Source organism: Schistocerca piceifrons, chromosome 3, assembly GCF_021461385.2.
Source record: "Schistocerca piceifrons isolate TAMUIC-IGC-003096 chromosome 3, iqSchPice1.1, whole genome shotgun sequence".
NCBI classification, from domain to species: Eukaryota; Metazoa; Arthropoda; class Insecta; order Orthoptera; family Acrididae; genus Schistocerca; species Schistocerca piceifrons.
This window is the reverse complement of record NC_060140.1, coordinates 937,646,800-937,659,856: the sequence shown is the minus strand read 5'-3', so window position 1 is coordinate 937,659,856 and position 13,057 is coordinate 937,646,800. Positions and strand designations below refer to the sequence as shown.

General features: G+C 37.8%; 1 protein-coding gene across 1 annotated transcript in view; it reads left to right on the top strand.

Annotated features, from left to right (window-relative positions):
• The window catches only part of LOC124787671 (proton channel OtopLc), a 700,713-nt gene extending 688,530 nt beyond the window's left edge, over positions 1 to 12,183 (top strand). The window contains exon 15 of the mRNA XM_047254488.1: positions 8,510 to 12,183. Coding sequence (XP_047110444.1) covers positions 8,510 to 8,644 — 135 coding nt within the window. The 3' untranslated portion in view covers positions 8,645 to 12,183. The remainder of the gene's footprint in view (positions 1 to 8,509) is intronic.
• The last annotated feature ends 874 nt before the right edge of the window (positions 12,184 to 13,057 follow it).

The following is a 13,057-nucleotide window of genomic DNA, read 5'->3' as shown; positions in this document are numbered from 1 at the left end:
ATCCACAGACTGGCCGTTACACCAGATGTCAACATTAATCCGTCGGGCGGATTTGTGCCAGGGACTGGCACACCTTCCTGTCTGGAAATCAATGCATTAGACCGCACCATAGTTGGTGTACTTTTCATTCCAAAAGATCCATAATGAGGAGATCTTTCAGGATGTAGACTGTGTAGAGAACAAGATTACACAATAAATATTTACAAAGAAAAATGGGTGTAGTAATGTACTTTCTACAAATCCCAAGTAAAATGGTCCTCATGGATGAGGAATAATAAAAAAATCTTAAACACATTTTAATTTAAAAGGTAATAACAAAATTCTCACAAAATATGTAAATGTTTAATATTATAAAATGCATATGATAATTCTTAGGCTACTGTGACCACATATTATCAGATAGAAAAATCATTTTAGAGTACTTACTTGCAATGATCGCATTGCTCCCGTGAATTTGTATGGAAGTCTGATTGTACATAATACTCACATTATTTGATATCATCAGTAGCACATACACCTGAGTCAGTCCTGCTAAGTAATTCAGCAGGAGGAACTGGCCGTCGATAAATCGTGTACATACTTCTGAAACTTAACTTCATTAGTAGTTAAGCTTTCTATGGCTGGTGGCAGTTTGTTGAAATTTGTGTAGCTAAATAATGGACACCTTTCTGGACCAAATTAAATGACTTTAAATCTTCATGAAGGTTAGTCTTTTTTCTAGTATTGATTCCATGAACCAAGTTGTTGGTTTGAAAAAAGAAAAAAAACTGTTAATGACAAATTTCTTTAAAGAATAAATGTATTGAGAAGCTCTAGTTAGATCCCTAGTTCCGTAAACAGACCACTGCAGGAAGTTTTGGGTTCACATCACAAATAATTCATATTACATATATTATTGACTTGGGAAATTTTAACATGGCTTGATGAGTTACCCCAAAAATAATCCAGTGGGATGAAAGTAAACAAAGAGTGCTAGGTTTTTTATACCACCTATGACTGACAACATTCACAGTGTAAACAGAAATTTGTCTTGGCACACCAGCAGTTCTGTGGTATGCTCCCCCAATCTGAATTTACCATCAAGCAGTAATCCCAAGAATTTGACACTGTCAACTTCTTCTATCTGTTTAACATCATATTTTAGGCATATACCAGTGTGAGACATCTTACAAAGTCTGAACTATACATAACATGCTTTTTCAAAATTTACTGACAAAAGAATTTGCTACAACCATTTATCAGTGTCCCTGAAAATTTCTCATCAACTGATCATTCTAATACTATACTTGATTTGCTATTTATTGAAATGTTTGTGTCAGCTGCTAATGAAACAGACTTGATATCTAGCAAGTGTAATCTTCTCCCCCCCCCCCCCCCCCCCCCTTCTTTGTTGTTGCTACTGTCCAGTATGGTAAAGTCTCTTCTGAAGATTCAAGAGAAGTAAAATTTACAATAAACTTGTTACTTATCTTTTCTTGCACAGTTGGCTCCAGTTCTTCATGTCTAGGGGTCTGACTTTTGAAGCTGAAATTCTCACATTTTAGGTTCTCATGGTTAAATTGATCTAAATAATATTCAAGAACGTTGTTGCAGAATTTTTGTTCTTATGTTAATTTGTTGTCACATCTTACTATATCAAACTGTCTTTTGAATTTTCACATTTTAAAATCGAAATTACATTGTTCACCCAAAATACAAAAATATGTCCAATCACATCAGAGGCATGCTTACAACTACCTCACTCTGTAATAATAACAATTTCCCAACGGATTTACAATTTTTCTTGAAAAATGAATTTTTGTTGGTTTAGATTATTACTTTATAAATGAATCCAGAAATAAACATAATGAACAGTACTAGATTGCGTAATTAATAATAGAAATTTTAAGTGTGCTAAATATTTTGTAATTTCAACTGTTCTAAAAAAAATAATTTTAAATGTACGTTCAGAGATAGAACTTACCAGTTGCAACAATGAAAATAAAGTAATTCCTTTTCATAAATTTAGGCTTGAAATATAACATATTGTGTATAAAATAATATGAAATTTTTCAGAAAAACAGCTGAGATAATACTGACCGGTTCAAAATTCGAAAAATATTTCTGGTGTCGACTACTGCTGTTGAGGAAAAATAATGCTAGAGGAGGATGTCCCTTTACACAAGGTTATTAATGAAAGGTCACGATAAACATAGGAAAAAGTAACAGCCCTAAGATAGACTCTTGTGAGACGCTACATGTAATTAGTTCCTAGCTGGACAATGCCTACTAGCTTAATACATATCCATTTCTTATTGACAACCTTTGTTTACTGTCAGATATAGAATTCCAACAATTTTGCAGTATTTCCTCTTGTACCATATTTTAATTTACTTAAAAGGATATGAATGAAAGAGAAATGCCGGTCGGCGGTGGCCGAGCATTTCTAGACGCTACAGTCTGGAACCGCGTGACCGCTACGGTCGCAGGTTCAAATCCTGCTTTGGGCATGGATGTGTGTGATGTCTTTAGGTTAGTTAGGTTCAAGTAGTTCTAAGTACAGGGGACTGATGACCTCCGAAGTTAAGTCCCATAGTGCTCAGAGCCATTTTTGAAAGAGAAATTTCCAGATCTCGGCTGCACACGGGCACTATTTTAAATACAATTGCAACTTGTGAAAATTTGTACCAGACTGTCACTCGATCCTTGATGGTCCACTTCGGCCATCTGAATGCGCCTCCTGTCCAGTCCAGATTTCCACATGCCACAAACTATAGATATTGTCCCCCCTGTCAAGTATTTTCTATTTGCTCACAGATATTCAGCTGAGAGTTTGTATGAGTGATTGGACCTACACAGAAGATATTTCACTGTCACAGTGCATACATGTATAGATTTACATACATGTCTGTTCTTTGAGACATAAAAGATGCTGTGACTTAACAAACGGGAAAGTGCTGGTAGATAGACACAATAAAAAACACACAAACACACACACAAACATCAAGCTTTTGCAACCCACGGTTGCTTCATCAGGAAAGAGGGAAGGAGAGGGAAAGACGAAAGGATGTGGGTTTCACGGGAGAGGGTAAGGAGTCATTCCAATCCCAGAAGGAGAAAGACTTACTTTAGGGGGAAAAAGGGACAGGTATACACTCGCGCACATACACACACAAAAAAAAAAAAAAAAAAATATATATATATATATATATATATATATATATATATATATATATATATATATATATATGGTTATAATAGAGGGAAACATTCCACGTAGGAAATATATATCTAAAAACAAAGATGATGTGACTTACCAAATGAAAGTGCTGGCAGGTCGACAGACACACAAACATACACACAAAATTCAAGCTTTCGCAACAAACTGTTGCCTCATCAGGAAAGAGGGAAGGAGAGGGAAAGACGAAAGGAAGTGGGTTTTAAGGGAGAGGGTAAGGAGTCATTCCAATCCCGGGAGCGGAAAGACTTACCTTAGGAGGAAAAAAGGACAGGTATACACTCACACACACGCACATATCCATCCACACATACAGACACAAGCAGACATATTTAAAGACAAAGAGTTTGGGCAGAGATGTCAGTCGAGGCAGAAGTGTAGAGGCAAAGAAGTTGTTGAGAGACAGGTGAGGTATGAGTGGCGGCAACTTGAAATCAGCGGAGATTGAGGCCTGGCGGATGACGAGAAGAGAGGATATACTGAAGGGCAAGTTCCCATCTCCGGAGTTCGGATAGGTTGGTGTTGGTGGGAAGTATCCAGATAACCTGGACGGTGTAACACTGTGCCAAGATGTGCTGGCCGTGCACCAAGGCATGTTTAGCCACAGGGTGATCCTCATTACCAACAAACACTGTCTGCCTGTGTCCATTCATGCGAATGGACAGTTTGTTGCTGGTCATTCCCACATAGAATGCGTCACAGTGCAGGCAGGTCAGTTGGTAAATCACGTGGGTGCTTTCACACGTGGCTCTGCCTTTGATCGTGTACACCTTCCGGGTTACAGGACTGGAGTAGGTGGTGGTGGGAGGGTGCATGGGACAGGTTTTGCATCGGGGGCGGTTACAAGGATAGGAGCCAGAGGGTAGGGAAGGTGGTTTGGGGATTTCATAGGGACGAACTAACAGGTTACGAAGGTTAGGTGGACAGCGGAAAGACACTCTTGGTGGAGTGGGGAGGATTTCATGAAGGATGGATCTCATTTCAGGGCAGGATTTGAGGAAGTCGTATCCCTGCTGGAGAGCCACATTCAGAGTCTGGTCCAGTCCCGGAAAGTATCCTGTCACAAGTGGGGCACTTTTGTGGTTCTTCTGTGGGGGATTCTGGGTTTGAGGGGACGAGGAACTGGCTCTGGTTATTTGCTTCTGTACCAGGTCGGGAGGGTAGTTGCGGGATGCGAAAGCTGTTTTCAGGTTGTTGGTGTAATGATTCAGGGATTCCGGACTGGAGCAGATTCGTTTGCCACGAAGACCTAGGCTGTAGGGAAGGGACCGTTTGATGTGGAATGGGTGGCAGCTGTCGTAATGGAGGTACTGTTGCTTGTTGGTGGGTTTAATGTGGACGGACGTGTGAAGTTGGCCATTGGACAGGTGGAGGTCAACGTCAAGGAAAGTGGCATGGGATTTGGAGTAGGACCAGGTGAAACTGATGGAACCAAGGGAGTTGAGGTTGGAGAGGAAGTTCTGGAGTTCTTCTTCACTGTGAGTCCAGATCATGAAGATGTCATCAATAAATCTGTACCAAACTTTGGGTTGGCAGACTTGGGTAACCAAGAAGGCTTCCTCTAAGCGACCCATGAATAGGTTGGCGTACGAGGGGGCCATCCTGGTACCCATGGCTGTTCCCTTTAATTGTTGGTATGTCTGGCCTTCAAAAGTGAAGAAGTTGTGGGTCATGATGAAGCTGGCTAAGGTAATGAGAAAAGAGGTTTTAGGTAGGGTGGCAGGTGATCGGCGTGAAAGGAAATGCTCCATCGCAGCGAGGCCCTGGACGTGCGGAATATTTGTGTATAAGGACGTGGCGTCAATGGTTACAAGGATGGTTTCCGGGGGTAACAGATTGGGTAAGGATTCCACGCGTTCAAGGAAGTGGTTGGTGTCCTTGATGAAGGATGGGAGACTGCAACAAACTGTCCATTCGCATGAATGGACACAGGCAGACAGTGTTTGTTGGTAATGAGGATCACCCTGTGGCTAAACATGCCTTGGTGCACGGCCAGCACATCTTGGCACAGTGTTACACCGTCCAGGTTATCTGGATACTTCCCACCAACACCAACCTATCCGAACTCCGGAGATGGGAACTTGCCCTTCAGTATATCCTCTCTTCTCGTCATCCGCCAGGCCTCAATCTCCGCTGATTTCAAGTTGCCGCCACTCATACCTCACCTGTCTCTCAACAACTTCTTTGCCTCTACACTTCTGCCTCGACTGACATCTCTGCCCAAACTCTTTGTCTTTAAATATGTCTGCTTGTGTCTGTATGTGTGGATGGATATGTGCGTGTGTGTGAGTGTATACCTGTCCTTTTTTCCTCCTAAGGTAAGTCTTTCCGCTCCCGGGATTGGAATGACTCCTTACCCTCTCCTTTAAAACCCACTTCCTTTCGTCTTCCCCTCTCCTTCCCTCTTTCCTGATGAGGCAACAGTTTGTTGCGAAAGCTTGAATTTTGTGTGTATGTTTGTGTTTGTCAAACACAAGACAAGCCCCCTCCATGAAAAACACAACCACACCATAACACCACTGCCTCCAAATTTTCACACGCTGGCAGATGATGTTCATTGGGCATTCACCATACCCACACCCTGCCATTGGATCACCACATTGTGTAGCGTCATATGTCTTTCCACACAACATTTTTCCACTGATCAATCATCCAGTGTTTATGCTCCTTACAGCATGCGAGGGTGTCGTTTGGCATTTACTGGCATGATGTGTCGCTTATGAGCAGCCACTCGACCATTAAATCCAAGTTTCCTCACCTTCTGCCTAGCTTCATAGTATGTGCAGTGAATCCTGATGCAGTTTGGAATTCATGTCTGATGTTCTGGATAGATGTGTGCCTGTTACACATTACAACCCTCTTCAACCGTCGGCAGTCTGTTAGTCAACAGACGAGGTTGGCCTGTACACTTTTGTGCTGTACGTGTCCCTTCATGTTTCCACTTCACTATCACATTGGAAACAGTGGACCTAGGGTTGTTTAGGAGTGTGGAAATCTTGCGTACAGACGTACACAAGTGACACCCAATCGCCTGACCATGTTCGAAGTCCGCGAGTTCTGCGGAGAGCCTCATTTTGCTCTCTCACGGTGCATAGTGACTACTGGGGTTGCTGATATGGATTATGTGGCAGTAGGTGGCAGGACAATGCACTTAATATAAAAAAAAAAATTGTTTTTGGGGGTGTCCAGATACTTCAGATCACATAACATATAATTGATATTCTGGTATCAGGCTGCACAAAAGTTTAATGCCAGAACAAATGGATTGCAATGGCCAATAGAGGGCAGTGTCGCCACAGTGCTGCACTTGCCTAGTGAATGTGCCATCATCTCGCCACATGAATACACCGGCCAATAGTGTCCCTCCCAGCCAGCTTAAATACCACCACACATCGACCAGTCAGTCGGTTGTGTACTTAATCTGATAGCATTTGTTACTGTCTCCACTGCACTACTGACTACTCCTGGTGACTTTGCTTTGATAATGGTTTTCCTCTCTGGTCTCAATTAGGATTGTGGCTCATACTTGATCTGTTGACAGCATTGTGTCGAAAATTTGTCATGCTTTGTTGTAACCTAGACTGCTACTGCCTTATTCCTGTTGCTAGACTCTGGTGTGGGTTGAGTCCCAACCGCAGGCAGTTTTCCTGCTTTACGTAGTCATCCTTTCTCGGTTGTTCTCTGACATGTGCACAGATATTCAATGACTAGCAGATACGGCTGATATCTAGCAAACCTCAAGGCCAGAACATCAACTGGAATTAAATAGTGTCTTTTAAATCACTTTGGTACCTGTCTGTCTTGTGATATGGACAACTGTTCTACAACAAAATGCCATATGAGATGGGACAGACATTAGCCATAAAAGGACACAAGTGGTTAGCGATAATATTTGCGTCATCCAGGTGAAAGTCTGTGTTCATCATGAAGTGAATTTGCAGAATAGGCATCCTAACATTCATTGGTGTAAGACATTGTTCATCTGGCAGACAAATTAGGTAAATTGTTCCACAGTCAAATCACAGGAAGTAACATTGTCTGTGTGCATTCAGTGCTCTGACTGTATCAGTGGCTCAATAAAGATGCACATAATAATTGTATGTTTTGAAGCTGAATTTGCTAGAATGTAAGATGAATGATGTACATCAAAACTCTTGAGCCTTCCCCATAATTGCACTGTACTATGCTATGGACTGCTACCTATTTGATTTACAGAGCACAGAGATTTTTTTTTTTAATTGTCATGTCTTCTGTTAGTGGTTTCACTGGTCATTATTGCTTGTTAATAATTACTTCTGACAGCAGCACATTAACATTAACTCTCCTATAATGTAACTGGGTAGATGATAAATCTGCTCACCAAGCAGCAGCAGGAGAACACACACATTAAAAAAGGTTTTTCCTGTGCAAGTCAGTGCCCTCTTCTTCTGGCAGAAGTATTGAAAAGGAAGGAAGAGGGTCGAAGGAAAAGGACTGGAGAGGTTTAAGAAAAAGGGTAGAGTTTGGAAAATCCACCCAGAACCCTGGGTCAGGGTAGACTTATCAAACAGGATGAGAAGGAAAGACTGTTCATTCTCATCCTGTCTGGTGAGTCTCCCCTGACCCAGGGTTCTGGGTGGATTTTCCAAACTCTACCCCTTTCCCTAAACCTCTCAGGTCCTTTTCCTTCACCCCTCTTCCTTCCACTTCAATGCTTCTGCCAGGAGGAGGAGCCACTGGCTCTGAAAACTTGCGTAACTTAAACCGTTTTTTATATGTCTCTTCTCCTTCCATCGCTTGTAGAGTGTTTCTTTTTATCTATCCAATTATGTTATATTATCAAAACTCACTCCCCACCTTTTTTTTCTTTCTACCCACTTTAATCTATATTATAGCACTTGTAAAGTGGAGAGACAGCCACAGTGTTCTGGGTAATCAGAATTAAGTATTTAGTCACTCAATATTGTGCTCCATTTATTTATTTTGTCACTAATAACAACAATGTAGGAAAAGATAGATTGCTACTTACTATAAAGAGGGTATGTTAAGTTGCAAACAGGTGCAATTAAGACACTTACACATAAGCTTTTGGCCACAGCCTTCATCAGAAAAAGAGAAATACACACTATTTATTCACACAAGCACACATAACCACCAACTCCATGCTTTTTTTAATTGTGCTTGTTTCCAGCTTAATGTGTCATCTTTACTGTAGCAATCTATCTTTTCCTACACTATTGATATTTCTACCTGGAGTGCCATTGTTTGATTTTGTTGCTAATATATTGCTCTGATACGCATATCATTTTTCAGCTTGATTTCTATGGATTCCTTGCATGGGCCATAGTGCAACGGGTTACTTTACCACTTTGTATTTTTCATCGATTCCATTCAGCGGTCACGCTTGCTGAGATTTGGAAGACTAGCTACAAAGCTCGACTTGAATGAATTCTACAGTGCTTGGTAATTATTAAAAATAACAACTTGCCCTGAAATCAGAACTGGTATACATAAAAAAGTGTGAAGGTGTATGGATTAATGATGAATTTTATGATTTATGAAGATGTGGTGTGTTCACACACTCTGACAATGAATTTTTGCCATTGGTTTTCATCTTCTAAAGTTATTTTTAAAAACTAAATATTTAAGCCAAAGATTATATCCTCATGAAATTCATTAACAATAATTATTAATTTTGTTAAGATATTAGGTTTACTGATAACACTTTATGCAATACCTCTCATTACTCACACTCTTCTTGAAACAATTGTCATTATACATTACATCTAAAAACTATTCATTTATACATTTGCGACTTGTTATTTTTGTTGCTCGCATACATCATTATCAAACTTGATAGTCATTTTCATTGATGATAAGAATGTGTCTGAGTCATGTCTGATGGTGAGCATAAAATAATGTTGATGCTATTTTTGTCCTATGCTTGTCTTATGCCCACAACAATTTGTCATATTTATTTCTTCTGCAAAACTACATTAAGGAACTTTATTTCATAAAATACATGAAACGAAAAGCATGCAACTGTCATTTGCAATGTGCCATTCCTTGCTGGTAGCACACCGGCATTAACATGTCAGCATCAACAGATGAAGAGAGTTCAGTAATGCTTCTGCCTGACTCATTAATGTTGACACACTGGAGAATTTAATTCTCATTCTTAAGGTGGTGTTTACCTTGAGAAATAAAAACAATAAAAATTTAAGAAAAGTGAATGGGTTAAGTAAACTTACATGTTCATCCATGTATACATATTAAGTTTAAGTGTCCATCAAAATAATAATCTACTAAGTTTGCAGAAGGTTGTGGTTGATCACTCACAAAGAAACCACTCAACCTCTGTTACAGAAAATAATAATTATTCTTCTGTTGAACATGTTCAGGGTGTAGTCTTGCAGCTGTTGTAGTATTATTCAGCTATTTTTTGAATTAGAAAGAAACTGATATTGAAATAAAGGTGATGATTTGGTGATTTGACACAAGGCCACAAAACTATGTTGAATGCACATGCCTTGTTGAAATTGATGACTTTCATTTGAATATGCAATGTAAGTATGTGCCAAATAAATAAAATAATATTATTGTATGGGCAGAATGAGTATATTAATGGGAAGGATAAAGTAAATATTCATTACCAGTATCACTTGAAGATTACACCAAATGTTTCACTGTTTTTATTTCCTTTGTTGTCTGTTGTTAGTTACAATGTAAAACAACTGAAGCAGAGATCCCCTTAAATACAGGCGTAATGTAAATTTTTCTTCACTGTGTTGTGAACTTAATGGTTTCTGTGGAACATGTATTACTGAGCATGAGCTCTAGTGAAAAACACTTCCATGATGACTTGATTGTTTTGTACCATAATACACAAAAGAAAATTTTAAAATAATAATTGGCTACAGAACAAAGGTTATACACAAAAAATATCATTAATGCATTACTATACAAAAACTGAATATCCTACACTGTACAAATTTTTGCAAACTAAATTAACAATTCTGTGAAATCACCAATGAGTAGACTTAATTAATACAGCAAAACAGATGTGCTTTGTTGGATGAGAAGTAAATGTGTGTCATAAATAGTTAAGCATCAAATATAAGAATAAATGTTTACAACTTCAAAATGTAAATAAAATGGTTGTTTTGTACATAATTTATCATTGTTCTTGATGTCTGTTCTAAGCCTGTACTCAAGTGAAATAAAAAGAAAACCATGAGAAAATTTCTATAGATCATGAAACTATTGCTAAGCATGGTGCGTACTAAATTAACTCTTATTGCTGTTATATATATCTATATGTGGCTAAAGAGGCAAAAGGTTAGTAACACATTTTGTGTTGTTTCATTGCAGATACCTTCATTAGTAAGTACAAAGTGACAGACTTAGTTATGTAGTAGGTGAAATAATTTGTTACTGTAGGTCTTCTCTAAAAAAATTCATTTTGTTCCATTTTAGCAGTTTTAAACTTAGTGAGTTTTTTGGCCAGCTCTCTTCCTTTTTTTTTTTCTTTTGCCAATTGTCAGAATTTTTATACATGATGATGATGTGATAAAATTGATTATTATGTTTTCATTGTTTATTACATTTCCCTCATACATTATTTACCCCTAGGACACTTTTTTTGAAAGCTATGAAAATTTGTGGACCATGAAGTTCCAAAGAAACATGAAACCTGTTCAGCATTTACCATTCTACTCTTTTGCTTGACTTTAGAAAATGAAATAGTACAAAGTGGATTATAGATATCCATTACATATATTTTTTCCGATATATATCATGAGTTGTGTGTACATCTATTAATGGTTTGAAACTATATGTACATTCACTACAAATGTTTTCTAGACTCTTAATACAAAATAGCCAAATATTCTTTTAAAGTGGATTAATTAGGTTCTTTAGTATTGGTAATAACACAATGTTTACTGTACTTTACATGTGGTATGTGTGAGATTATTTGCAAGTACCAAATGTTTTTAGAGTTTTTAATGTGACCAAATTCATTTTTGGAAATTTGCTATGTATATATACACTGTCAAGATTCTCACTGCCAACTAATACAGTATGTGTGAACTGTAAGTTAATGTAACATTCATAAGCATCTTACAGTGATTCAGCAGACTAGATTAGGATCATTCATATTCCATAAGCATTTGACTGATGGCAGTGTTAAAGTTGTCATGAAATTAAAAAAAGAAAAGAAACAGTGCTTCTTCATTATCTGCATAGAAAACCATTGCCAGGTTGTGCAATTTTATAATCTCCCTCCAATATACATTATATATATAGACATATATATTTAAAAAAACAATGGAAAGTAGTAGTACTAGTTTTTAAAATTGAATATTTCCTTCTTACAAGTAAAATCAATGTTCAAAATCCTCACTTAATACATCTTGTGAATGGTCTGTTGTTGCCTATATCTGGAATGTCAGATATGGCAAATTTTGAAAATATTCATTCTGAATAGCTTCTGTTACAGTCAACTTTTGACATATCTTGCTTTATCAAAGGAAATTTATACTTACATATAGATGGGGTTTAGAGTTTTTTTTACTTTTTATAAATGTCATAGAAATTTTTTGAGATTCTTCCAAGTTTATTTTATAACGTGTTTTGTACAAAATGCAAAGAATATATATTTAGCTGACAAAAATTCATTAATTCAAAATATTATTTCTGTAACTAAGAGAACTGTGAATACAGGTACTAGGTGTGTAACATGCATTATTTATTAATTTTCAGCTTCATATTCAATCCTCACATAACATATTTCCCACTCAAAGAGAATGGCTGTTGTTTTTAAAATGTGGATGGACCTTTAAAAATACATAAAACTGTCTTACAAAGTTCATTATGTTTTTTTTTAAATTACTATTACTGCTAATACGGTTACATAGCTTACAAGTGGATAATGGAGGCTGGTGAACACCACATAAGCCTATGCTTAGTATGTGTTACTTGAGAGGAAGGTTTTTTTTTTTTTTTTTTTTTGTTTCTTTTAATTTAATGGAAGCAGTAAATTTTTTCTACAGGCGATTCAACACAATTTATGGCTCAAGAGATCCAACCTGACAGAAGTGGAATATTTGTGATCACTTGTTTCCTAAAAGAGAATCTGGTTAAATTGGTTAGGGAAATATTGACCTGTCATTGGTTTTTAATTGAATTTTAATTAAGTTATTTTTATGTATTTGAGGAATGTGTAATAGGATAATAACCTGGTGGTTAAAATCCTTCTCCAGAGTTAAAACTGCAATCAGGCACACACATGAAACTCAAAGACATTTGTATCCACTGAATATCTGTTCTTCTCCAGAAATTCAGAGGAGATAGAAGGCTCTCTCTTTCTTAGTTGCTACATGCCTATTGTGACATTTCAAGTAGGATGCTGATTTGGGCTGATTAAGGTATTCATCCAGAGCTGCAGTTGACATCCTCAGAGGTACTCCAGCCTCCACTGATTCTTGCTGACTAATGAGTCAGACATCTGAGAGCAAGATAAATACCATGATAAATGACTGCCTCTGTTGATCACTTTAACTCCTACCACATGGCTTTTTCACAGTATTTATGTTGCTCGGAGATGTCCAACCCTTCAATCAGCAAGACTCTGCAGACCTGGAGTACCTCTGAAGATGTTCAGGGCAGCTCTGCATGAAATGTAAGGAATGAAAAAGTGTAATGACCAGGACTATATAACATGGAAGACTCATCTACAGCTAAGACATCTGGTCATGAATGCCTTCATTGTACAATTTTCTGTTACGTTGAGCAGCATGTACTAGCAATGTATGGCCTAATGTCAAACTCATGGGTGTTCATTCAAGTGGACAATACATA